The sequence below is a fragment of the Dipteris shenzhenensis genome, chromosome 8 (assembly GCF_047967505.1).
Source record: "Dipteris shenzhenensis isolate YYH24624 ecotype China chromosome 8, Dip_SZ_1.0, whole genome shotgun sequence".
Taxonomy (NCBI): Eukaryota; Viridiplantae; Streptophyta; class Polypodiopsida; order Gleicheniales; family Dipteridaceae; genus Dipteris; species Dipteris shenzhenensis.
This window is the reverse complement of record NC_141603.1, coordinates 4,576,075-4,603,868: the sequence shown is the minus strand read 5'-3', so window position 1 is coordinate 4,603,868 and position 27,794 is coordinate 4,576,075. Positions and strand designations below refer to the sequence as shown.

Genomic DNA, 27,794 nt, shown 5'->3' with positions numbered 1-27,794 from the left:
CCTTCCATGGAACGCCATACATCAAAGCGACCCCGAGCCTAGTTATCTTTCTTCGAGCTATGATTCCCACCACCCTCCTCCACTTCCCTCTCTAGCACACGATCCAAAGGCAAAAACGCAACAACACCAGAATAGCCATTCCCCATACCTGCAAAAACAAACAACCAACCAAAACAAAACAAACACAAGCAAAAGAAGACTACAAACCTCCTACATCTAGGAAATCCTCAGCACAAGAACTAGCAACACCGCCATGACTAGCACCACCAACGACCTCATTGTCCAAACAAACCACCAAACTCGCGACATCAACCTCGCAATCCGTAGCACCGCCAACACCAACATCATCCTAACTCAACCCAAGCGAAAAGGACAGAGCATCCTCCATCAGGCACGCAGCCCACAACTTGCAAAATGAAACTCGAGAAGACCACCAAAACATTAGCTTGCACCACGAAACTTGCAACGAAACTAGTGCAAACCATCAGCCCACGAAGAAGCATGGCCACAATGCATTGTGTGCCTTGCACCACCCAAATGGTAGAACGTGCAAAACAAGCACATTCACACAATACCATTCGCCATCCAATCACATAACCCCACGTTTCAAACTAACAGATCAAAACATGGCACATGTACACGCATACAATCGCCAAACCACTCACCATACTAGTTCAAAACCCCCACCGCCATGTGCCGTTGGGACCCACATCCCTCGTTGGATGGCATTTCCCGGGAAGTTTTCCGGCCACTTCCTGGCTCGTGGGGGAACTTTGATGGGTACATACATAGAGGGAGCTTTGAGAGTAGGGTGTAATCCCGCCCAACTTGCATAAAATGGGTTTCAATGGCTTCTCCACAGATTCAACCTCAACACAAGGAAGAATTTCATCCGTTGCACTTCCATGCTGAGTTCATCTACTTCCTCCCCTCCACCTTCGTCCATTTCCAGCTATGCACTGCCTTACTGCCATCGCCGCTTTCTTCATCTTTCTCGCTCATTGGCAAGATTGGCCAGAACTAGTCGATGCCCTCCCCGAAGGTCCTCACATCAATACGCTCAATGTATTGCTTCCGCCTAAACTTACTCACCCAGTTCGGTTTCGGCTTCAAGGCTCGGGTGGATGCTTCACCTGGTTCGTTTCCAACTCGATTTCAATCCATTCCAATAGTTTCTTTTCGAACCGAGTGATGGTGCGTATAATTCTAATTCCAGCATTTTAGTTAGTTTTTGCCGAGGCGTGATTATTTTCTCCCCTTGCGCATTTGGAACAGGACGTGGGATCACCACGATATCATTGAGGTGAAAGCGGAATACAACGTCACTCGAGGTTGTTCTGACAGTGCAATAGTTACGTCAATAGCTCCATACGCTGGGCGCAGGGCGACAGCCATTTATGCCACAGATTCTATCACGGGTCAAGTTATAAGGTGCGAGGTTTTTATCGACCAAATTTCCAGGGTGCGAATAGATCATCACTCTCTCAAACTGGATTTGGATGGCCTCGCTACGCTCCGCATGCGGGCATTCGATGTCGACGGTACTTGAACTCAGACTTAAATCTCCAAGAAAGCTCTCCACACAAAGATTCTGGGCTAGGCACGCGCGCGGACTTTTTTTTTTTTTTTGGGAGAATTTTTGCCTTTATACTACAGAGTTAGCATCCCAAAGCAGGATGTGCTCAAGTACATCAAGAGAAGATCTCAATATAGGACAAATATACATCTATGATTAAGGTGAGAAAATTGGATCAGCAAAAACTCTATTTCTGTCTTTCCATAGAGTCCTAAGTGCCCAATATCTAACCCAAAGAAAAAACAAATCAAAATTCTGTCTAGATGGGTGAATCCCAAAGAACCAGAAGCAAATTCTAAAAATAAAACGAGCGCACTCACACATGTGCTCGCTTGCCCTTTTCTACGTGCATACGTGTGCGAGCTTGGTTTCATCATCTCATTGGCGCTTTCCATAGTCCTGATTCACATTGCGCGGATAAAATGTAGCACGAAGTGTGTATGCAGTATGATCACTTGGCATGATGATGGCGTTTCTTGTGGTTGTCCTTATTATTCATGTGGCTAGTGCTGTAAGTTTGGTCTCACAACTGAAGGCTCTTTGTTCTTTCCTCCTCATCTCTAGCTATTTATCTACATACGCCTTGTGGGATGTGTGGATTCTTTGGGAGGAAGGAAATCTCAACCACTTGATGAAATCTCAAATAATGTCTGCATTGGTGTGTTTGGTGAGAGTCGAGACTCTCTATTCCATATAGGTGTCTCTCATCTCCAAATTAAATCTAACTGTGGTCTATGTATAATCAGTGGGATTGCAGTAGGAAACTGAGGAATAAGAAAGATAGGTCTGAGGAAGAATCAATTTGGGTGAATTTGGGAGTCACTTATTAGTTTGTAGAAGAACTTTGCCAATTTCGTTTAAGAGCAAACGCTTAAAAAGAGGGGAAGAATGTTATGTAGTTGGATGCTAATCCTCGGATTAGACTTAATCTAGTAGGCTTAGGAGGTCTTGGGATTAGGGGAACGAGGCTAATGTGGGACTAAAGGACTTAGAACAATGGCAAAGGGCCAATTGGCCATATTTACTCAAGACGCTTTGTAGAAAGGAGGATGCTTTTCTATATAAGTATGGCCAAGGCTATTGGGATGGATTTTGAGTGTGTTGACACCATTGGAAGGTTTGGTATGGATCACAAGCCTAGCCTCTTGCCTCTACATGGTGGATCATGAGATACTGTGCTCAAGGCTAGTGGACGGTTCCGGTTGTATGGGACGCTGGATCTGTGGGCATAGCCTTGTGGGAGTCTGATCTCTAGCCCACGTGCTCGGGGGTGACTGGGAGGTGAGCGGCATTTTGATCTCTATTTGGTCCTGTTGGCTTTGTTTGGACTGTGTTTAGATTTAAATTGTAGTAGGGATGTTTCACGACGGCAGTGGAGCAATGATCTCAGGACATAAAGAATGCTGTCGGGGTCGTGAGCCTATAGCAGTCATAGTTTGGACATCGTGAGGTGTTGAGGTCCTAGCCATCACAATTGGCACGATTGTAGATTCAATACTGTCGTGGTTATGTTGTTTGAGGGCCGCATCAGCTTTAGTTTTGAGAATTCTTAAAAGATAGAGAGTATTTTTGGCTTCTTTTTGAAGAGGATAACAATGTGATTGGCCTCTCTCATAATTCTTTACATCCATGGTAGCAACCCAGTGTTCTGTATTAGTAGGTCAAGTCAATGGGATGCTGAAGGTGTCAAAGGGGAACTCTTCTTCTATTATTTCTCCCATTCTTCTGCAGTCGGAAGCATCGTCAGCTACCACTTGTACAACATTCTATACCCCACCTCCAAAATGGCATCATGAATGTATTGATATTGAAAATATGAACTACCCTGCCCTACCATCATAACAATCCATAGTGCATAGGAAGTGTGTTTCTATGCGAGAGGATACCATAGTGTTCACTATGTTTTGCTTGTTTACATCACTCCACCCATCTGAACGCTCCACCCAAGCCCACTCTACATCTGAAAGATCTGACCCCCAACTAGGGCTGCCATACATCCTAGTTGGTCGGACCAAGGAGTCGAATAAGTGGACCTTGGTCCGGGGGTCTTGAAAGTGCGAGTGGAAGCACTATCTTTCCAATCTGGCTAGAGAAGCATACCTTCTACTGAGACGGGCTTGCATAGCTGGTCTCATCGTAAAAATTGGGCCGATGAAGAGAACCCCTAGACATGTTGTAAGACGAGACAATCTCAACGGGCGACCCATCAAATGTGAATTGCTCTCTATGCATGGCTAAAAGAGAGGTATTGAAGATCATAACCTTGGTTTCGCCAAGGTTGACCTTCAAATCATGCGACTTACAAAAGGACTGTAGTGCATCTAAATGTCTCTGAAGGCCCTCTACAGAGGAGGATAAAAGCACCACATCATTTGCATACTGCAAGCTTTGAATCAGAGTACGAGTGAGAGAGCATCCAGCCCCACCCAGAGTCTGCATAAAGGTCTCGAGCTCATCTATGTAGAGGCCAAACAAGGTGGGCACTCTTATTCGACCCCAATAGTGCTCATTATCTCCTTGTCCAACCATCCCTTGTCTTGACTTTGCTCGAGACTCTCTCGTAAAGTGCCATGGCATCCCAAATTATCTCTTGGTCATAACCCAGATCTTGTAATTTTCTAATAAGGTGGGTCCTTGGTATTGTATCAAAGGCTTTGCGAAAATCCACAAAGCAACAATAGACCTTCTGCTCCCGTACCCTGGCCTCCTCGACAATACATTTGAGTGAGAGTATATGGTCCATGGTCCTGTGGTCATGTCGGAATCCAGCTTGCCCCTCTACTTTGAGCCCCTGCATCTTTGAAAAGCGGTTGACCTCGGTATCAAGTACTGATGCATAGATCTTGGACATGACATGTCCAATCATGATGGTCCCATAGCTTCCCAAGTCCATGGGAAACCCTACCTTGTGATACTCTCAAAAAGTGGTCGTGACAAAATTGGATCTTGGTGGGGAACTCTTGGTTCCCCCCCCCTGAAGGACCCCTCTTTGCCTTGAGGTCATGTGAACTGGTTCTGATTTTGCAGATTAGACGCCTTTTACACGTTGTTATGTCTTCCCTGAGGTATTTCTGCATTCCATAGCTGTCCATCGAGTTAATTTCCTGTTTATAGAACTGCAATTTCCCCCCCAGGTTTTGCCATAGTTTTTGTAGTATTTTATGCTCACAATCTCCCTTATTTCATATGCATCTTCTGGTCTATCAGCAGCTGTAATACCCATGATTCCTCTTCATTCCCGCTTTATGCCAACCTATGATTTGCGTAGCTTCCATCGCCTTGTGTAGTACCCTATTGGGGTCCATCTTCTCAACTTCATTGAGGTAAGCCACAAATTGACACAATGCTTCCCCTTCTAGAGGTATGACCTGTTTCAGCCAGTAGGATGGTGTAGGATGTTTGTGCCTTAACCCTTACCTCCCCTAACAGGAAACATTTCTGTCAAGTTTCTATTCTTTCCTAGTATACCCTAGTTAGCCCGGGTCCCCAAGCAGGCATCCGTAAAGGATCACTGTCTGCACATGGATGGTATACACAAACTTTTTCATATCCCAATTTCACAGATGCGTCTTCTTGCATTTATTTTGGAAGCTATATAGAACTTTCAAACGTCCTAGAATCCTCCTTTCCACGCATGTATTCCCTCTGTAGTTGTGTGTGAAATCCAGTCTTAGATTTTTTTATGTGTTTACTGTTCCAGCGGCTCCCCTTCAAATGTGTCATCCACTTGTTTGTTGCGTGTTGCGATGACCATTACCTTTGTCTTGTCTATTTCGACCTGCACTCCCGAGTCTTTGCAGAAATCTCTCAGTGCATCCAAATGCGCTTGCAGGCTCCTCTTGCTCTTTGCAAAGAATACGACATAATCTGCATAGATAAGCATTAAGATAGCGTACCCTACAATCTGGACACCTTCCTTGCTGTGCATTCGCATCCACTCTTCCAACTCTTTGATAAAAGACTGAAGAATATTGGTGAGAGGGGCAGCCTTGGTTAACCCCTATGCCACTCCTTATTACAGCTTTTCCCATTGGAGCATGATCCATCTACTAGAGGCTGTGCTAACTCAGCTAGAAATCTCTCATAGAGTTGGTATGTGGCTTTTTTGAGTTCTTGAGGGACTTTAAGCTTTTCCGGCATTGTGTTGAAGAAATATGAAAGAGAGAGAGAGAGAGAGAGAGAGAGAGAGAGAGTGCTGAACAAAGTGCTATGTGAAACAGCTAAGGCTCTAATACCATGTAGAAAATAGAGAGAGAGATGCCTAGGATAGAGAAGTCCATGACGGACATGAGGTCGACTCAGCAGGCTCACTATAGGGTTCCTTCAGGCCGAAGGATCTGCTGCTATAACCTCCTCTCCGTTTGTAGGCCATTGGTACAATGGCCTATACCATGCATTCCTCGGCCTCGGGGCTGCTACTGCGCAGCCGCCTGCAGATGCTGAGATTCCGGAATTATTCGAAATCTAGGTGGCAGCTTATGCTTGGGTATTGATGAGAACATAAGCATAGTTTTGCTTACTGCTTTGTATTTTTTTCCATTTTTCTCTTTTATTCATAATTTTGTTAATGCTTACAAACTCCCTTTTGGTCATGGTGTGGTGCTTTAAGACATTGAAAGATCACAGTCAACTATGATCTTACCAATCTTAAGCTCCGCTATGTGCTTCCTCTCTTTTTCTCAACTGGCGTGAGAGAGAGACCCTGGCAATGTACCTTATCTAGATCTTTTTACCCCTGTAGCTATAGAGAATGCCATCCCATGGAAAGACACGCCATAGTGAGGCCACTCCAATCTTGTCTTAGAAGCACTGAGAGCCCTCTGGAGTGCCAATGGGAATTGTCTCACCCGCTCACCATCATCGTACATGCCTTCAATAGCTGTAGCACTACGTGAATCCTAGTCATCTATGAATTGTTCAGCATTTTCATTTATGACACCATTTGCATCTTCTTGAGAAGTTTTCTTGCAACCATGAATGCCCCATCCACCAAGTTTAGACATGTGGCACAAGAGAATAGTACTTGTATTCATAACAACACTATACTTACATTGCCATTGTTTGGCACCCAAACCTTTGGCATTTTCCTAAAAAATTATGGTGTGCTTTTCCCATCTAGGATGCTGAATCTTTGGCTAGTCGCTAGAGTTCAAATACAAGAGAAAAGCTGCAATTTCGCTTACCTATTGCAAATAAGGCCGCCAACACAGAGTAGAGATGCTGCCTCCAAAGCTTAAAGGGCTGCTCACCACTCATACAAGAGGCTGCCCCCTCTAGATTCAAGAAGAGGGATGAAGAGGTGTTGAAGAAGGAGAAGAAGAGGCTCACAAGGCAGTAGAAGAGTCGTAGAAGAAAGGGAAGGCAAGGCATGCGCTGGTTTTCCATTTGTTGCAAAGGTCTTACCATGAGCTTCGTTTTGCTTCAATGGTAGTGTCTAATTTCTAACAATGATTCTAACTTGACAGGCACATAGAGCTAAAAAAGGCGATCACTTTTTCTTTTTGGAGCGCGTGCAAATTCTTCATGGATTGGAAGTTATTGCTTATCAAAAAAGTTTTGATAAAAAAAAGGGGCCTTGATGATGTGGCTTGGCTGTTCACATGCTGCTCCGTCCCCACATTGACTCTTACTGCGGTGTCACAACTTTGAATTGTCAATCTATAAGTTTGCCAATCATGAAGGACTAATGCTTCACGCAACCAAGGACATCCAAGCAAGATTTTATAAGATTTCTTGGGGAGATCCAAGATCATGAATTGAAGAGTAAAGCAAACTCCTGCAACTTTTGTGGACACTCCATTCACTATTCCCAAGGGCTTTGCATGCGAATCATCTGCAAGGCGTATGTTGAAATTAGCCTTTTGCATTGGTGGGAGGCCCCATTCATCATAAAGCTCCTTAGATATGACATTCACACCTGCTCCACCATTGAAGTTGCTACAACGCTATCCCCGACAACACCAAGACTCCCACAAAAGGTTGTTGAACCAATCTCAGCACCAGGTTTTAACGACTCAGAGTTAGGTACATAATCAGAGTCGGCGCAGAAGAAGACTTTGCAAAGGAGAGAAGAGTATGTGATGGTACATGAAGACCCTTGTGGACTCATATATAATCAATACTCCTAAGAGTAGTTTTTTGAAAGTTTTGGCTGCCCATTCATAGTGGACTATCTTTCAGATGGATGTGAAATTTGGGTTCCGAAATGGAGACTTGTAGGAGGAGTTTAGGTGGAGCAGCCATTGGGCTTTCAAACCAAGTGAGATGTATGTAGAGTGAAGAAGGCTCTCTACAGGCCCCTAGAGCATGGTATCAACGCATCGACAATTTCTTCATTGCGATTGGCCTTTTTCAGAGGCCATTGGATGCTAACGTGTGCCTCCATCCATAGGAGGTTTAGAGGATGATCGTCAATGATTTTTGATCATAATTGGTGATCAAGACGAGAAGATAAGGAAGCTCAAAACTCTTTTGAAGGAGTTTGACGTGACTGAGCAGACTCATCAATAGACAATGAACCAACCAGATAGAGAAACCACCAAAATAATATATTTCTGTCCAAAGCTATGGACACAATACAAAAGAGATAGATCCAGAGTCCCACCAATGGTGTGGTCCTCTGATCTAACCACAAGGTAGTCCTATCTGCTGTCTATCTCTAGACTCGAGCCCGCGTGCACCACCTTGAGCGTCTGTAGACTTTCTGTCCAGAATGGTTCTCTCTACCTTACTGCCTGTAGATCAGCCTAGGTAGGCAGCACTTACTAGCTCAGTCTGCAGCCCTCTTTAGGTTTCCTTCACCTCTTGGGAAAAGGCCCAAGGAAGCCCTGTCTGCTGTAAATCTGCTGCTCCAGAGAATGAATGATGAGGGTCTGGAGGCCCTCCTTTTATAGGCTCCAGGGGGCTGGCAAAAAAGTGACCAGCCTGCCCATTCTGGCTGACCAGTCTGTGGCTGGTCCAGCCCTATAAGGGCTCTCAAACCGGGGCTTTAGGCCCACACTCCAAGGGCTTTAGCCCTCCTTTCAAGGCAGGCCCTTCTGTCTTCCTATATAAGGCTTGGTTGGCTGGCTCCTCCAAGATGGCCGACCCTCCTGATGGTACACCTGCCATTAATGCGCCTCCTTGCAGGACCTGTTGCAGGTCATGAACCTGCCCACATTCTCTGCCATGTGTGTCCGCCATGCAGGCACCTCCAGCCTGCTCATCTGCTGCAGCATCTCCGCCTCCTGTGTGCCTTTATCAGGGGCCTGTTCCGCTTAAAGGCCTTGCTGATCGTTGGCCTTCCGATTTGCAGCTTCTTGATGGCCTCTTTCAAGCGGGCTTTGGTGGAGAGTGCAAATTAGTGGGGTGGGGTGTGTCTTCTAGGTTGGCTATAAACCTTTTGTCTTTAACTGACGGTTTAGAAGCAGGCCTTGTTTGTTTATGAGTTATATCGGCAGTGACGTATCGCAGTTCAAACAATTGGCATTTCAGATTTTAGATCATCTTTCACCCCTGCGTTCATTCAATGTGTGTAATAGATAGCTCTACTATCTCTCACCTTTACATACAATGCAGCTGCCATTTTGATGCTAATGATCCTAGGACCTACACTGATCAAACTAAATCGCAGCAGAAACATAATTGTGGTTTTTTGAAGACAATGGGTTGTACTTGTTCCAATATTGTTTTGCTCTTTCTGCTAGTCAATAGCTGCATCCTCTGTTTTGCTTTTCTGAATATTATGTGGGTTCTTTTTTAGTGTGTAAATTGTGGGTTTATATTATATTGTCAAAAAAAATGCGAAGATTACAAAACTATGCCTTTACACCCCTTAGGATAAGTTTGGGTGGTAGCATTACAGCTGAAGAACAATACATCATTTGAGTTGACAGTAAGAATTCAAGTGGCACTAACAGCAGGTATTCAACAACATCAGTAGGTATCGAAGTAGATCACTCTCCAGATGGTAAGTTCACAGCATTGACCACATTGGCAATAAGGTTCCAAATGTCTCATATTATTCTGCTTCTGTCATTTTATACTAAGGGTTGATTTCTTGTTTTCTGTGATGTTGCAGATAATGTATTTTCATCATTGGTGGGGATTCAGTTTTTGTGGAAAATACTTCCTTCGAGCTCATCCACAGGGATTTCGTTGCATAGTTTGGCACATGTTCCTCTCAAAGATACTCCATTGAGTGATTGTGGCTGTATATGTGGGGACATTGATACACAAATTGAGCTGGAGGAGAAAGTAAGTAATCACTTAAGGTTGTTTTTGTTTACAATGAAGTCGAGATGGTGGCATTTGTCTTTTCTAAGTTTGTGTGGTGGAATTTTAATTTATTTGGCTCTTATCAGCCATTAGAGAGTCCCCCTCCATGTTTTAATTTTCTCAATCATTGTGGGGACAGTAACCTAAAGGATTCATAGACATTTCAAAGGACAGCAAGATCCCATAATTTTACTATTAAAGAGTTACACAACTAAGTCATCCGATTTGTCATTTCTCTCTTGAGTAATGCAATTTTACTATTCTGAATTTGGCCTCGTTTTGCAAAATATGTGACTGCAAGTCTTTATGAAATTGCAAACGAGTGGGAACTGGCTTCATCAGGATTTGGAGATTTTTTTCTCTCGGCCCTTTCGCCTTTTGAGAAGAGATAGAAACGTGGCATCTTGGGCAATCCTCATGAACACTATAGTGGACTTATCTTTATGCATGTCATGTGCAATATATTTTGATGTGCTAACGATGGAAGTGGGGGTATGGTAAGCTGGCAGTCTGCTTGCGCGTGACAAGATTTGTGGTGTGGAGGGTTGTGAGTGGTGGTCATAAAGCCAAGAGCTCAGGTGTTTCATAAGCTTAAAAACCTGGTGCTTTCATTGACATACCGATCTACAGCTTGATGCTATTGATCCCATGATCGAGGATTGGTTCTTTGTTTAGGTTATTGTGGGATGCTAAAATTTAGTATGCAGTATATTTTTGGAGTGCCTGAGATTTCCATTCTTAGCCTGCGAATAGGGGTTGAAATTTTCAATTAAAGCCTCGGATGGTGTAATGACATCAAATAGATCTTCAGTGTTGCAATCAATCCATCCTTAAGAAATAAAAGTAATCATTTTGATCTTGATGCTTCATTTCACTTACCTTATGAGCTCGGTGGAATATCTAAGGTGAGAATTTATTTCCATGTTTGCTGATGTCATTCATGGTCTTTTTACTTGGAGGGTGAAGTGTTATTGCAATTAAGTTTGGAGCAGCCATTAGACCAGCATAGATTGTACTCATGGATACTGCATGACATAGCATACTTTTTACCTTGCAGGGTTTAGGGTCAGATCTGTATGTTGTTCGGGGGATAAGTGTTGGTCAGGAGAGAGTTTCTGTGAATATATTTGAGCCACGACTAGAAGATCTTGGTGATGAAATATTTTTGACGGTGGCAGAAGCAATTTCTCTTGAGCCACCTTCCCCATTATACGTTCTGGTTGGAACAAAAGTTCAGTATATGCTGAAAACAATTCGCCACAAGATGCCATCAGGTGCCTTGCTATTCCTTCTATTTCAACCGCCAATACTTTTTTGAACTGGTATGCCAATTTAATATTTGTGTGTGGTCAATATGATGTGTAGCCAAACAAGCATTTATGTGTGAATAATCACAACCTCATGTATCCTGTTTCTTCTTGATAGTTTACAAATTTTACGCTCTGCAAGAAGGTGAAGGGTCCATGATTACCATCCAATTATGCTGTTTGCAATGGGTTGCTTCTATTTTGTCTATAAGAGTCTGCGGTTTGGGACTAAACTGGGGAAGGGCCAGGATAACTTTATCAGCTAACAGGCCAGACATTTGGGGAGCGGATGATTTCTACCTTGATATAGTGCTTGGAATCAATGCTTGGATACATTGACATGAAGGGCACCAGTTTCTAAGTCTTAGGGGGTACTTGCTGGTTCGCTAGATCAATCAGCTGTTAGAAGACCTTGGTTGCTATGGCTGAAGGATTGAAAGGGTTCATAATGCAGTTTGGGTTTCCTCAAAGGAACTTGTAGGTTTCAAGGTGTTCACAAAAGACGCAATGTACAGGCATGGTCTCAGTGTGTAACAAGTGAGTAGACTATCTTCCATACACAGACACAAAGCGAAGCTGAACTATGAAGCAGAAGTTTGCTAGTTATATTGTGCTTTTAGAGAAATATATACAACTTTGATATGTGTCTGCTGTCATACCAGTCCATAGAGGACTTCACATTAACAAAACCGCAAGTTAATAGTTACTAAACTCATAACCATAGATCCATAAAAGAGTTGCCAGGCACGCAGTCCATCGGCATCGTGTGCAAATTGTGGTCTTCTGGAGAAGATACTTCATTTTCTTTTAATTTCTGAGAAAAGACCCGCTTTTTCTCTTGAATAGAAAAGCAAGAAGAGGAGCTTCCAGGTCAATATGTTTACCATTTAAAAAGACATCATTTTTGTAAATTCATATGAACCGAAGTGCATGAGCTCTGAGTATGCACATTCAATTGTTTTGACTTTGCGTGCATCATCCAATAGAATGGCACTCCAATTCAAAGGCTCACCTATGTATAAATGCACAGCTTTCCACACTCTCCTGGCTGGAGCACACACCACGAGTGAAAAACTATCTTCTAGAACTGCATTACACCTCTTGCATAATCCATCAGATTTACTTATTCTGAGGCTTTTAGAGTCAGTCCAATGGGCTTTGTTTGGTATAAACCACATCAAGAAGACATCTTTTGCCAAATCAAGTCAAATCTCTCTGCCCATGCACATTGAGAGGCTGATTTTTTCCATCTCTGATTTGAGACTTAGATCAGGTATGCAGAGTCAGGTTTAACCATTGGCGTAGGAAGGAGTGAGCTGCTACCCACCCAGCTGCATTCTTTGTCATAAACAAGTTGATGTCCCCCTCTCTAAATGTCTGTGTTAAGCTGACGAGAAAGAAAGAAAGATTCTTCGAAAGACCGAAGGGTCTCTGAGGCTGAAAAGACCTAGATACAATGAGCTGAATAGGTGGAGCCTCTAAGTGGGCATCTGCACACAAGACATTCCAACATAAATATAAAAACAACACTAGTACAAGATATCTGAGTCCATGGAGAGGATGTGAATTGTGGTGTGGCATCACTCCGGTGGTGAATACGTGTATAGGGTGGTGGGTTGATGAATCCCTCTTGTGATATCGGTAGAAGCGAGCTTCAGAAGAAGCTCGTTAGGGGTTAACCAGGTCTTGAACGTGTGTAGCTATGAGAGCCTCGCGGATAACTTGGTTATCCTCGTGGTAAGTGAGCGGAACTAAAGGCACCTTAAGGCTATATTGAAAAGGGAGGTAATTTGTCACGGGGGCGTGAAATTCTAACTACTTTAATGTACTACAAGACCGTGACAACTTTGGTTTTAAATGTCCAAGCATGGGCTTAATAATGTGTAATTAAACGCGGCATGGTGCCTAGCACATAAGCGTAATTAATTCCTAGGCCCAAAGGCATTCCAAGGAATTAAAAGAGTGGTTGTTGGGAAATGATGCTGTGGCATTTTTAATGGGCCCCCTAGAGGGCCATGTACCTTCAGTGGCCCCCCTAGAGTTCCAGGTGGCTCTAGTGCCTTCTACATGCTCCTTTGCCATTCCTGGACACATGTGTGGTTTTCTCTCTCATCTTCTCCCTTTGTTGACATTTTGGACCGGTTTTTCAGCCTCCTTCAGCTGAATTCCGTTTTTCTTCATAACTCCTCACCCGTTTGGATTCCTCGACTTCCATTTGGCCCGATGGCTTCCCCTCTGCCTCCCCTTCGTAGTGATATGCTTTTCTGTCCGTGCGTTTGGTAGAACGGGCAGAGCTGAGCACTTCTTTTGCTGGTCGAATTTGCAAAAGTGGCTTTTTCTGGACCTTTTTGCTTCTACCGCCTCCTGGGCCTCTCCTCTTGCAAAGCTACAGCTTTTTTTTGAATTTCGAGTGGTCCCACACGCTGGTTGACTGGTTTGGAGGACTTTTCGGCGGTGAAACTTCTCCAAAACCTTCTCAATGCATTCCTCTCTGAAGCACGCTTCTTTTGAGCCCAAGAACTTCCATTTCTTCGCGACAAAAGTGCTTCTTTTCGCATTTTTCAGTGGAATGCTTGCTGGTCGGCTTTTGTAAATGCTCTTTCTTCATGCTTTTGCACTCCTCTTTGGCTGAAAATGCAATTGGGCATTGGCTACTATGTCCTCTTGGCGATTGAGGACTTGGTTCGAGTTTTCAGGGCTTGGTGAGTTGTGATTTTGCTACTGCAATTTCTTTTTTCCATAAGCTATTGGTTGGCCTCGTGTGCCGCCTCTTTCTTGGCTCACAGGCGCTCAGGCAGTGCTACATGAGTCATTCTTTGGTTGGGTACTTTGCTGATTTTATTTTGGAGCTTTGAAAAGCTTTGTGAATGCCATCTGGAAACCACTTAAAGAGAGTGCAGCTGGGGTGCAGTGTGATTGCATCTGGACAGCCAATGGAATTGCATTCGGAAAAGAGAATGCCTTTGGGTTGAGCCTATGGATTAAGTGCACTTATGTGATGGTGTTCTATGCTTGAAAGCCTTGCGAAGGCTTAGTGAATTGGGGCTGCGTGCTCAGTTGCAGGGAAGGTCTCCCAGATGCAACTTGTAATCATTTCACTGTGAAATATAAAGAAATACCGAAAGGGGCGCCACGGTGTTTGGGGCCAATCGGGTGCACTTATCTATGTCTGTTGAGCAGGGGCATTCTAGCCTCCATCCCTTTTTCAATGGTTTTGTTTGTGAACAAATGGGTAGATGCCAAATGGTGATCATGCAATGGTTAATGGTTGTGATATATACTTTGTGAGCTGTAAATAAGTGCTGAAGTGATTAAAGGTTTAGTTCCACTGCCCTCTGAGTGATTAGAGGCCGGTTTCATTGGTTCCATTGCCGGGATACCACACACTCTTTCTCAAGAGGTGGGCCTCGGTAGTTTGGTGGAAGGATATCTTTGCTGCACTTTTTGACAACTGAATATTACAACCATAAACATGGTGAGTACCCATAAGCAAGAGAGCTCCACAACTCCTCAAAGGAGAAGGCACGAAAGCCTTAATGATCTAGCTAGTGTACAGCTGCAGGGAGCACAACAAATGCCTTTTGAGCAGGCCACACATGAAGCTACAACTGAGCTCAACGGTGATACTAGTTCTAGCAGTGAGTCAGATGATGCTACTATGTTGAATGCACAGCTTGCAAGTGCAGTGACTGCTTTGACTCAGCTGGCTCAAAATTTGGCTCAGATTGTGCAAACAAATGCCAAGAAGAAGAAGAAATCAAGAAAGCACAAGCACGGAAGGAGTGAGTACACACATGCGTCAGCTTCTCATGGCGGACCTCACACTCATGCATCAGTTTCCCATGAGGGACAGCCATAAAAAATGACTCAGAAAGTGACTTCCAAGAGAGAGGAATCACCCAAAAGAGCACTTGAGAAAGAGGTACAAAAAGTACAGCCAGTGCAACAGTATGAGCAGCCAGCACAAGGCCTTGGTTTGGGTACTTCTACTCCTCAAAATAATAATGTGCAGTCCATAAATGTGGCTCAACCACCTCAGCCATATTTGAGGCAGCAACCTGAATATTTTGGTACAGATTTATCTTTGATGCTATGTTGATTGCACCGCCAATTGGGCATAGAAAGCAAGCCATGTATGACAATGTGGGAATGCAGCCAGGCATGCAAGCCACATCATATGCTCCCATGCCTAATGTTCAGCCAAGCATGGCTCTCCCTAGTGAAGGGAATGCTGCAAATATACAGCCATCTTTGGGATAGCCAATATCAAATGTATATAAAGAATTTAAGGATGGTGGTTCTCATGTCAAGTTTGATACATATAATGGAGTACAGGACAGGTACAAAACCCTCACATTCCTTCAACAGTTTGATACTGCATTTCTTGGGGGTTTGTTTAAAGAAGCATCCAAGATGAGGAAGGTTGCCACATTTTTGAAAGGCAATGCACTTAAGTGGTACACCAACCTTATGCTTCATGGAGATGCACCTTCTACTTGGCTGGAATTTAAGCAAGTGTTCTCTTCCACTTGGCTTACTCCAACTTTTGAAGTTGAAGTACTTTCACACTGGCATGACTTGTCATACAAACTTTGCAAGAATCTTGATGATTACACCCAGAGGTTTTGGGATGTTTTGCTGCCATTGAGATCTTACAGGCATGTTTCTTTGAAAGAGCAAATAGAGAGGTACTGTTGTGGATTGCCTAGTGAGCTATGTGATTATTGCATCAAAACCAAGGTGGGTTCTATGACTCAATTAATTGAGAATGCAAGGACAGCATATGCATGGATGCAGGAGAAGAATTTGGGCTTTATGGACAGCAAGAAAGAAGACAACAAACGGGCTGCCAAACACCAGGATAAGGACATCAAATCTGAAAATAAAAATTATGGCAAACGACCGTTTCAAAAGGGAGGAAAAGCCCAATTCAAAGCTGGTCAAAGGCGTGGACAGCCTAATAAACAGCCCCGTACCAAGTTATCTGATGAAGAGAAAAAGTCACTCATGGAGCAAAACAAATGTTTTATATGCAAAGGAGAGGGACACCGCTCTTATGATTGCCCATTCAAGAAAAGAGACAGGTCAGATGATGATAAGAATGGTGATAAACAGGCTGATTGGAAGGGCAAAACGCCTAAACCTTTTGCAGGACTTCTTCCAGATGTGATTGGGAGTTTGCCACATGCACATGATGAAGAGGAAATGAAAAAGACTGAGATGTGCAGAGCATGGGGAAAAATCAGAAATCAGAATTGTTTGTTTTTCTTTGATTCTGGGGCAAAGGCAAATTTCATAACTCCTGATATGGCAGGAAGGCTTGGCATCAAGCCTGAGGAAATGGGGCCATCCGGCATGTGTGATATGGCCAACCCTGAACTCAACACACCTGTCACTCCTATCATTGGCAAGTTGAGGATGCATATCCAGGGATATCAGGATGCAGAGGACTTCTACATTATTCCTTTGCCAGAGTGTGATGCTTTGCTTGGGATGCCTTGGATGTACAGGGTGGGGGCTGATGTGCAGATGAGAAACAAGAAGATTTCTTTAACTCAGAGGCAAAAATCATGTACTTGATGTAAAGTTGAAAGGGGAGTCCATCCCTGTAGTTTCAGCTTCTTGTATTTCCAATGTAATAAAGCGTCATATATCAGCGTACTTGATTTTTGTCAAAGAGGACAGCCAACTTGTTCAGGAAGGCTCTACTCTTTATGCTTTAGATAGAGAAAGGGCTGCTTTTATTTCAGATTTTCAGGATTGTTTCTCAGATGCACTTCCTCAAGAATTACCTCCCAAGAGGCCCGAGGATCATCAAATTGATATAATTCCATGAAGCTCACCGCCTAATATACCTCCCTATCATGTCAGTAAGGCACAATAGGAAGAGATAATGTCACAAGTGAAGGAACTCTTGGAAAAGGAATTAATACAGCCAAGTAATTCTCCTTATTGTTCCCCTGTGTTGCTTGTGCAAAAGAAGGATGGGAGTTGGAGAATGTGTATTGATTATAGGGCTTTGAATAAAGTCACAATTAAGAACCGTTTTCCAATTCCATGCATTGATGATATATTGGATCGGTTGGAAGGTTCCTCAATGTTCAGTCGTATTGACCTTAAAAGTGGATACCATCAGATAAGGATACGGCGTGAAGATGTCTACAAGACTTTCTTCCGCACTTCATTTGGCTTATATGAGTTCCTTGTGATGCCTTTTGGTTTGACTAATGCACCTGCCACTTTCAATAGAATGATGGACAGAATGTTTAGAGCACACAGAAAGTTTGTGGGCACTTTCTTCGATGACATCATTGTGTTCTCTAAAAATGAGCAGGAGCACAAGAAACACCTCACTATTGTGTTTTAAGAGTTGAAAAGACACAAGCTATTAATAAACACCAAGAAAAGTGAGTTCTTTATGCATGAGATTCATTTGCTCGGTCATATAGTATCAAAGGATGGAGTCAAGATGGATCCTGCAAAAGTTGAGGCCATAAGGAGTTGGCCAATTTTGAAAAATCTGCATGAAGTCAGAAGCTTTCTTGGGTTGTGTTCATACTATCGGAGGTTTATAAAGTACTTTGCAGAAATTGCTTCTCCCTTGCATGCTTTACAAAAGAAAGCTGTACCGTTTCAATGGGGACCAAAGGAAAATGCAGCTTTTGAAGAGCTGAAGCAAAAGTTGTGTTCTGAACCCGTTATTATCTTGCTAGATCTTGCAAAACCTTTTGCTGTAACTTGTGATGCATGTGGGAACAGCATAGGAGGCACTTTGATGCAGGATGGCAGAGTGGTTGCATATGAAGCAAAAGTTGTGTTCAGAACCCGTTATTATCTTGCCAGATCTTGCAAAACCCTTTGCTGTAACTTGTGATGCATGTGGAACATGTCCTCTGGAGGTTAGGTAATGTCTCCCATGTTGTATCCTCCTCAACATGATCCTTCCACTTGATCTTGTATTCTGTGATAGTTCTATTCCGAATCTATCTTTCACGAAATTCAAAAACACTCTCAGGTTCGTGTGGAATAAAAGTCAAATCGGTAACTTCTATTATTTCTTGAGAAGAAACAAGTACTTGCAGACATACGAGAAGGAAATGTTAGCAGTGATACATGCTTTGACCACATGGAAACATTACCTTCTTGGAGCTGATTTTTATGTGCAGACAGATCATCAGTCACTTAGATATTTTCTCACGCAAAGGAAATTATCTGAAAAGCACATGAGATGGGCTAACTTCCTCTCAATGTTTCATTTTCAAATTGTACATGTGTCGGGTAACAAAAATGTTGTGGCTGATGCACTTTCCAGGAAACCACACCCTGAAGGAGTCTCCAAGAAACCTAGTGTTTCAGCAGTGAGCATTGCTTACAACAATGTGTTAGATGTGATGAAAGATCAGTATGTTAATGATGCTGAATTTCCAACTATATATGATCAGCTTTCTGATGGTCAAAGGCATGATCACTATATGTTGAAAGAGGGTTTCATTTTGATGCATGGACGACTCTGTGTCACTGATCAGATGCGACAGAAAGTCATAATGGAAAGTCATGCTCCTCCATATGCAGGACATAGGGGAATTACAGCAACAATTACAGCAGTGGAGCAATACTTTTATTGGCCATCTTTGAGCAAAGATGTGGAAGAATATGTGAGAACATGCATGGTTTGTCAGAAAATAAAGTTTGACAGGCAGAAGGCACCTGGGTTGTTACACGCTTTGTCAATTCCGGATAGACCATGGCAAAGCATAGCTATGGATTTTGTGTTTGATCTTCCACGTACTCCTACTGGACGTGATGGATTGTGGACAATAATTTTTAGGTTTAGCAAACAAGCCCACTTTGTGCCAGTAAGAAAGAAAATTACAGCAGATCAAATGGTCAAATTGCTTTTGCAGCATGTCTTTGCCTGATCTTTGCCTGCCTTTGCCGTTTTCGGACTGGTTATTGTGTTTGGTATTGTTTCCAAGGCTGATTTATGTTGTTGGGCAGTGGCCAGGATGACTACAGATAGGAGTGACTTGTTTTGGAAGGGTTTCCTGGTTGGTTGTGCTAGAGTTTTGGCCGTCTTGGTCTTTTTTGCAGTTGTTTAGCCGTGTTTGGCTGGTTGGGCACTTGGTTGTGCAGGTGCTGTGGGCAGAGAGATAGCTTATGCCTTTGGGTTCTGTTGCATGCTTGGTCGGAAGGAAGAGCGCGTGATTGCCTAGTGATTGGATGCATATTCGCCATATAAAGTTGAGCAGGAATTGCAGGGTGTGAAGGATATTGGAAGTTTGTGGGCAGTGGTTTGCCTGTGGTGCAGCTTTCAGGAGACCTTGTAATCAGCCTCTTGGCTTTATATGAATATTAAAGAAATACCACACGGGCGCCAGTGTTTGGGGCCAATTGGTGTCTTTGTTTTTGGGGTGCCAGTGCTTGGGGCCAATTGGTGTCTTTGTTTCTGAGTAGGAGCGCTTTAGCTCCCTATGATTTAATCGGTGGTGATTAATAATTTGATGATTTACTGTGTATGCTGTGGTTAAAGTGGATTCTACCACCCTTTGATTAGTGAAGGCTGGTTTCATGGTTCCGTTGTCGGGAACTACCTAATGTTTTCAAGAGGTGAGCATGTGGTTGGCTTGGTGCAAGTCCAACAGACAAGGCAAAGGATACAACATACAGTTCAATAAATATGTCTCACAGGGAAAGATATTTGACTCTCATAGAAGAGGAAGACGAAGAGAGGATGTCACAGACCCCTACTATGATCAAGGCGTGAGAGAGGGAAGCAACAAAGGGCGCACTAGGACCCTTGCTGAGTACTAATCTATGCTAGCAAAATCATAATTAATGAAGTACAAACTGAATCAAATCAATCTATAAAGTACAAACTGAATCAAGTCAATCTTGGAGTTGGGACTTAGAAATTGAAGCTTGGCACAGTGATGGCTCTTTGGTGAGTTGTGAAGATATCTCATATTTGCGTCTATCGAGCTATCTCGCACTATGGCGGGGGACACAGTCTCCTCGATATGTCTTGTGTGACCCCTCGTCTCTGTTGGTCCTCCTTGAGGAACGCTGTTATAGGTTGGACCTCAATAGACCGTGCTATGGGTACTCTCTGTCTCGTGCATGGTCTGTGCGTGCCTCTCTCGGCGGCACCATGTCGGCTCTCTCTGCTAATCCAAGCTGCCCTCATGTCAGCTAGCTCCTCCTCCTCCACATCGCTGTGTCTTGGGGCTGACTCAAATGTATAGAAGTATGTGATGTGTCGTTGTGCCCGGTCAGCCTCTCTGTCTTGTGATCTAGCCACCTCCTGTGCTCTCTAATCTGTCGCAGTAGTGTCTCCCGGTGCCGGTGCATCTTCATCAGATAAAGCCCAATGCAGACTTGGTCATGGAATTGGATCCGTCGTGATTGTGGACCGCCGAAGCCACTCCTTTCTAGGTAGAGACAATGGTAGTGCCCCCGGATCTCATAGTAGGCTGGGCAAGCACAAAGGAAATGCTCCTTTGTCTCAACCACTCCGAGCGTACATAGCGTGCAGATCCGCTGCTCTTTGGGTACACCTATGGCTCTTTCCTCAATCCTCAGCTGCTGATGGGACGAAACTTGCATTTGTTCAATGGCAATCCTCAGTGCATGTAAGACTTCTCTGTCCTCGAGATACTGGGGTCTGATGATGAATCCCTTCTTTGATACTCTCAAGAAGTGATCGCGGTAGAACTGGATCTTGTTGGGGAGTTCCTGGTCCCCTCCCCCCAAAGTTCGAGATGTATGGAGCTGGAGGAGATTTAACCGTATGATACGGTTGATCTCATCTCGTGGGATTGACTTAGGAGGCTCGTCCATGTTGTACTGAAAGGGGGGAAGTTTGTCCATCTGGATACCATGCCTGGCAAGCCATGTGGATATGCATGCATACCATGTGTCAGTCCCGCTCTCTGCTAGTCGTTGTCTGGATGACTCCAGGGCTAGCCTAGGAAGTTTCCAGTGAGGTAAGTCCCAAACTTTGTGGCTGAAGGTCACTGTTTGAAAGATGGCATCAACTTGGAGAGGTGTCATGATGAACTCTGCATGCACTATCTCATGTGGGACTGAGGGATTACACCGAAGCGTCTTGGACCCCATAATCACCTGTAACCGCTCAAATCTCCGCCAGTCTGTCCTTGGGAGATCGCATCCCCAGAAGGGTCCTGCATCTGGCAGTCGGTTGCTCTAGCGCATCAAAAAGCGAGCCCTTTGTTAGTGGATCCTAGAAGTTGGCCTGGAAGCATTGACGCTCCAATCAAGCCAAAGCACTACGCCCCCGTGTGAGTCGTGCTTGGGCTGCATTAGTCATTGTGAAAATGGGTCCTATGAAAGCTGCTCCCAAATGTGTAGGACTGCACTATTTCCACTGGCTCGCCACGATAGGTGAAGCTAAGTCGGCGGAGCCCGTGTGAGGTGTTGAAGACCATAACCTTGGTTTTCCCAAGGTTGACTGTCAGGTCTCTCTCTCTACAGAACACCTCTAAGGCCTCTAGATGTCTCTGTAGTCCCTGCGTTGAAGATGATATAAGGACTATGTGATCAACGTATAGCAATATCTGTATCATGAGGTCTTTGTAGCCCCTCCGCTGAAGATGATATAAGGACTATGTGACCAGCGTATAGCAATATCTGTATCATGAGATCACCTAGTAATGATCCCTCGTCTCCTAGGCGATCTATGAAGGATGTGATCTCATCGATGTAAAGTCCGAAGAGAGTTCGTCCCCAATCGTGATCTCGACCCAATCCGATAGATTGCGTGGGGCACAAACTGTGCCTCTGACTGACTCATATAGACTCTAGAATATGCATCTCTTGTAGTCTTCTAATCATGCGGGATCAATCAACAATACCATCGCATTGTAAGTCTACATTTTGTGTAAGATTTTGAAGTGTAATGAGTCAGCTTGAAATTGTATTTTGAAATAGAACCAGTGTAATGAGTCAGTTTTAAATTATATTTTGAAATAGCACTTGTGCATAGCAGATGTATTTCCTTTAGACTTTGAGGAGTGGGAACTAGTCGAGTGCTTCTTAGGTAAGTTTACTGCAATTCATGAGGATTTAGGAAGGCAAATGCATGCTGGAGAGAAGTCCTCTGCTTGGAAATAGAGAGTTATCTATTGGTATAATGCCAAGTACATTACTTCAAGGACGGCATCAGGCTATGGCCATCTTCAATGCATTGCAACACCACAACTTGAAGACATGGATTGTAGCATGGTGGACACAAGAACAATGCAATCATACAAGGAAAAGATTGCAAAGGATGTGGGCATGGCTATGAAGTTTACATTTTGCTCTAAATGGGTAAGGTTGTCTTGGTTTATGCCTCTGCACATTTTTTCTTCTTGTTTTCATAATATCCAGATGCACAGAACAAAAACCATGTGGTCATGCAAGTGCCTACATGAGAATGCCCTTGAGGAATTGCTTGGGGTGAATTGGGGAAGTAGTTCGTGGGATAGTGTCGAAGGCCTTCCAAAAGTCTACGAAGCATGTGTAGACTTTTTGGTGTTTGGACCTCGCCTCCTCAATGATAGCCCTCAGAGTGAAGATGTGATCTAGAGTAGGATGTTGCCTCTTGAATCTTGCCTGCCCTAGTGCGCGTTGCCCCCATGCCTCTGTATGACTGCTAATCTCCCTCTTTAGTACCGATCCATAAATCTTGGCTAGTGTGTGGCCAATCGTGAGGGTGCGATAGTTCCTAGTATCCATGGGGTCTCTTGCTTTGTGTATTGGTATGATAGTGGTGGTGCTTCAAGCCGGTGGGAAGCCATGGCATACAACATGGTGGAACATCTGTGCAAGAACTGGGGCTAAGACCTCTTGCCCATGTGTGAAATGCTCAATCTGTAGGCCCTCATGATCCTGTGCTTTCCGGTTGTGGAGCCGGCAAACTGCAACCTCGTACATTATGTGTAGTAAACAAGTGACAGGTAGTAGGCCTTGGCATAGAGGACATATCCAGTGGTGTCTAAATTGGGACACCGTATAAGGAGCATGCATAAACGTGCTACACTCCCGGGTCAATAATGAGAATAGGTGGTTTCCCCTCGGATAGAAGCTCCCATCTAGTGGTCGGATCTCGTCCTCGGAATGATCGGATGATGTCATCCATCTTGTGTGTGAGGAAGGCTCATCTCTTGCAGCGTGTCAGACGTCAGAAGATCCATTGCGTCTTAGATGGCCTCAATTGTTGACACAGGGCTCGCTCCCGTGTGAAGTGGGCTTGCGCCTCTCTGCACTTGTAATCAAACCACAGGTTTTGAGGCATCTTCCCATCTCGGGCCTGTGCGGATCAGGTCGGTAGGGAAGGATATGGTGGCAACGTCCTGTACTATTGAGGCAAGGGTGTTCGAGGCGTGGCCAGGTCTATATCATCCTCTAGTAGAGCCGGAAGCTCTTTGGCTAAGTGACTCATATATACTGGGTCGAGGGCACGATCAAAGTGGATCTGGGTACGAGCAGGTGTGGTAGGAGATCTCCCTGTGACTGGCATAGTAGCAGAGATACGGAAGGCTAGATATAAGTGGTCAGCTCCGAGTAGGGGAGGGGGTACAGTGAAGTCATGTATCCGTGAGACAAAAGCTAACGAGCCTAGGAGGTAGTCCACTGTGCTTGTCCCACCGCCATGTGGAAAGCAAGTGAACCCCCCAGATGATGGCCATCTCTGAAGGCCAGTGTAGATGATGAGGTCATGGATTGCTCCCAACTCAAGTAAGTGTCGCCCGTATGGTGTCACATGTGGTGTATCTACAGAGTATATCAAGATCCCAAGCTTTGCTTTATCCAATTGTGGAACCATGTGGGGATCTCTCTCATATGTGAAATCTAGTAGGCCCAACCTATCTCTTGTCTTAGCATTGATGTCCCCGAGAGAGAGAGAGAGAGAGAGAGAGAGAGAGAGAGAGAGAGAGAGAAAGAAAGTTTATTAAAGTCTTCGGGAGACTGTGAAGGTCTATGAGACTAAAGATAACTGATACAATGAGCATAACAGTGGCGGTCTCAAAACGGGCTAGCCAACCGTTTCTACAAAAAAGAGGTTATGAAGGACGGTGTGTCTAGTCGTGATACAAAAAATATGTGTCTACCTCGAGATGATACAAAAAAGAAGGGGGGGGGCACCAAAATGGGGCAGAGGGGGGAGATACAATATTTATGTGCAGGTGGTGATCGTCAGAGACCAATCATAGAGGGGCCGTCAAATGGGAGGCCGGAAAAAACCCTGCGATAGATGATTGGCCTCTGACGTCACGCGGCCTAGTCGAGCTCGATCGTCAGGGGCGGCGGGTGGCCCTGTGGATGAGGGCAACGGTAACCTCGGTGGGGCAGGCAGAGAGCAGAGACGAGATGTCATGGACCCGGATGTGTGAGTCTGTCCGCTGGCGCAGCTGTTGTGGCTCTGGCTCTCGCTCACGTCCGCGTAATCGGCTAGACTGAGGAGAGATATCTTGTGACTGGAAGAAATCAGTGATGGGCCGCTGGGTGTCCTCACGTTGTGTGTGGTGCTCGTGTCGTCGTGCTCGGAGAGAGGTATCTCGGTGGCGAGTCATCTCATGTAAGAAAGCGGCTAGGCATCGCTGATCCGAGAACTGCAGCATGTGTGGGAGGGGGCCGAATCTGTCGCGGAAGAGGCAGTGGTATCGGCCTCGAATGGCATAATAGATAGGACATGTGAAAGCAAAGTGCTCCTCTGACTCGATTTCCTGCAAGTCGCAAAGTGGGCAAAGGCGGCCCTCTCGTGGGATACCCTCTGCGCGTCCGCTCTCGATCCGTAATCGGTGTGACGAAACCCTAAACTGACCAGGGGAGATCCGGAGCGCATGTGGTAGATGAAGCTGTGTGTAATCTGGAGGTGTGATGAAGCCCTCTTGTGAGATCTGGAGGCAGTGTCGGCGGTAGAAGTCGAGCTTCACAGGAAGCTCGGAGTGAAGAAACCATGTCCGCCAGGTGTAGCTGGAGCAGATCCGCTGGAATGAGCCGGTTGACCTCCTAGTCAGTGGGGGAGAGGGGAGATGGTGGAGCGTCGAGGCTGTACTGAAAAGGAGGCAACCGGTCTAAGTCGAGGCCCAGTCGGGTGAACCAATTGGAAAGACGACTATACCAGCATCGCTGGTCCCCATCAACGGATAAGGCCATAGAGGAGGATAGGGCTAGCCAAGGTAGGTGGAGGCGACCGTCGGCGAAGGAGCTGAAATCCCCGACTCTGTGGAGATAGGTGATAGCCTGGAAAGCCGCATCAAGCTGTAGGGGTGAGGCGCCGAACTCTGCTAGAATGATCTGGTGTGGTACCGATGGTTTGCTGCGGATCATCCGAGCAAACATCAGTATCTGTAGGCGCTTGACTCGAGCCCACTCTGTGTCTGAGAGAGAGAGAGAGAGAGAGAGAGAGAGAGAGACTTTTCTCATGCTATGGTTACTTTTGTAATGTCGTGTATGTTTGAGTATCTTCTAACGTGTGCATGTGAGAGCATGCATTCATGCAACAATATGTTCTATGTCCTAAGGGAATGTCATATTGTGCATGATTAATATGCACCCGCCCTAGTGTGCTGATGACAACCCCTGCAATAGTGAAGGAAAGGGTTACTACCGTGAGGAAACAACTGCACTGTTTGTTTTGTTTTTAAAAGGATGGGTTTTACGATGTTCATGGTTAAACATACATGCGCTCGTGTACATGCACACACTTTTTTTTTTTGGGGTGAAATCCAGATAATTATTTTAACCAGAGTTGTCTCCAAGAAGGCGAGCAATTACATCTTCAGAAAACTTGCATATATGCGAGGTATTGAGAATAATATAATTGGCCCTCATGCAAGCAGTCATGAAAGGACTGCTTGATTGACGCTCGGAAAAAAGAGAACTTGTTTTGAGAAGGGTCACCAAAAATCCAATGCTTTCAGCTTTCAAAGAGTCCATAGAGCCCAATAGCGAACCCAAGAGGGCGTGCGCCCACGCACATGCACACACACTTGCACACACATTTGCACATATAGACACACGTGCACATGTGTGTGTGTGTGTGTGTTGTGTGGTGTGTGTGTGTGTGAGAGAGAGAGAGAGAGAGAGAGAGAGAGAGAGAGAGAGAGAGAGAGTCTATTAACGTCCACTGGAGACCAAAGGTCTATGGGACAGAAACAAACCCTCTAGTACATCTGCTTTAGGGGAGGGCACATGGCAGCTCCCAAGGAGTGGAAAAAAGCAACCCTCATTATTTTAGAGTGCCTACATTAGAGTCTGAAAGAGTAAACAGCCATACATCAGTTTAAGGCTGAGAGTCTTTTGGTTTTGATTTAAACTCTCTGATTAGGGTTACGCCTTCATGATAAACTGCCCATTTTCCATCCTTTCTGGCAGCCTTGACTTTAGCTAATTCAGGTGCCTTATTCTTGAGTTAAGCCTGTGTAAGCTCCTTTGCTATCTATACTTTGGTACCCATCAGCTTGTAAGATTGTCGAAGAAGCTTGATTCGCATATCTTTTGACTCAGTGTAAGGATTGCATGACCTTTATAGTGCATAATAGAAGTTGGCCTGGAGTCCTCATCATCCTGCTCATCATCATCCACCCATTCAATGTTGGGCAAGCTTGCTTTGATCTAAGTCAATATTTCACTATATGTGTCCTCCTCTTTGTACCAATCTTCTGGGAGTCCCCCTATTCTAATCTTCAGTGCATTATCACTTCTAACTTCGTGTTCTTTGATCTCTGCTTGAATATCAGAATTACTTGCTCTGGTGTCCACTTCCACAATCACTTCCTTCTTACCAGTTTGTACTTCAATGTGGACAAGATATTTGATTGTAGAGACTAGCTACGGGGGGTAGGGGGGAATCCTTACAAGATTTTACAGTCTCATCAATCATTGCCTGCTTACCAGGCCTTCCAGAATGTGAAGTCGAGCCTTTACTTCTTCCAGTTCCAATCGTAGCTCTCTCACTGCCTGCTGCAGATAAAACATCTAATCCTGTCGCCCAAGGATGGGTCGTTTTGAGCCTTCTTGTTGGTAATTCCGTGCATAAGGAGAGGGTGTCATGGTGGCTGCAATTGTAGAGTACCGAGTCCTGATGGAGGTTGAAGGAGTTAAGGGGGACTTAGAGGAGAGGGTAGACCAGTCCATAATTGGCTTTCTGTTGAACCCCCTAGCTGAACCTAACCCCCGGGGGTTTAGTCCAACTTGGGGTTAGGGTTAGTGTGTTTGCTGTTGACGGGATGTTGACGAGCGACAGGTTGTACAGACAGAGAAGTATGGATGGATAGATACAGATGGGGTTGTCGGGCGGCGGACGGGGAGAGGGAGAGAGAGAGAGAGAGAGAGAGAGAGGGGGGGGGGGGGCTGAAGCAGAGGGGAGGCAGAGCGGGTGAAGGGTGGCTAAGGCTGAGGGGCTAACGGGAGAGGCTGAGCGGAGAGGCTAGCGGGAGAGGCTGAGCGGAGAGGCTAGCGGGAGAGGCTGAGCGAACGGGAGGCAGAGCGGGTAAAGGGTGGCTGAGGCGGAGAGGAGGGGGGATGAGGTGGAGAGGTTGAGCGGAGGGGAGGCGGAGCAGTGCAACAGTATGAGCAGCTAGCACAAGGCCTTGGTTTGGGTACTTCCACTCCTCAAAATAATAATGTGCAATGTGGCTCAGCCACTT

General features: G+C 44.9%; 1 protein-coding gene across 4 annotated transcripts in view; it reads left to right on the top strand.

The window, feature by feature from the left end:
• Positions 1 to 833: 833 nt before the first annotated feature.
• The window catches only part of EMB3012 (embryo defective 3012), a 221,058-nt gene continuing 194,097 nt past the window's right edge, over positions 834 to 27,794 (top strand). For all 4 annotated transcript variants that reach the window (XM_087377933.1, XM_087377932.1, XM_087377929.1 and 1 more), the window contains exons 1-4: positions 834 to 1,136; positions 1,276 to 1,541; positions 9,636 to 9,811; positions 10,890 to 11,106. In XM_087377933.1, coding sequence (XP_087234059.1) covers positions 955 to 1,136; positions 1,276 to 1,541; positions 9,636 to 9,811; positions 10,890 to 11,106 — 841 coding nt within the window. In that variant the 5' untranslated portion in view covers positions 834 to 954. The remainder of the gene's footprint in view (positions 1,137 to 1,275; positions 1,542 to 9,635; positions 9,812 to 10,889; positions 11,107 to 27,794) is intronic.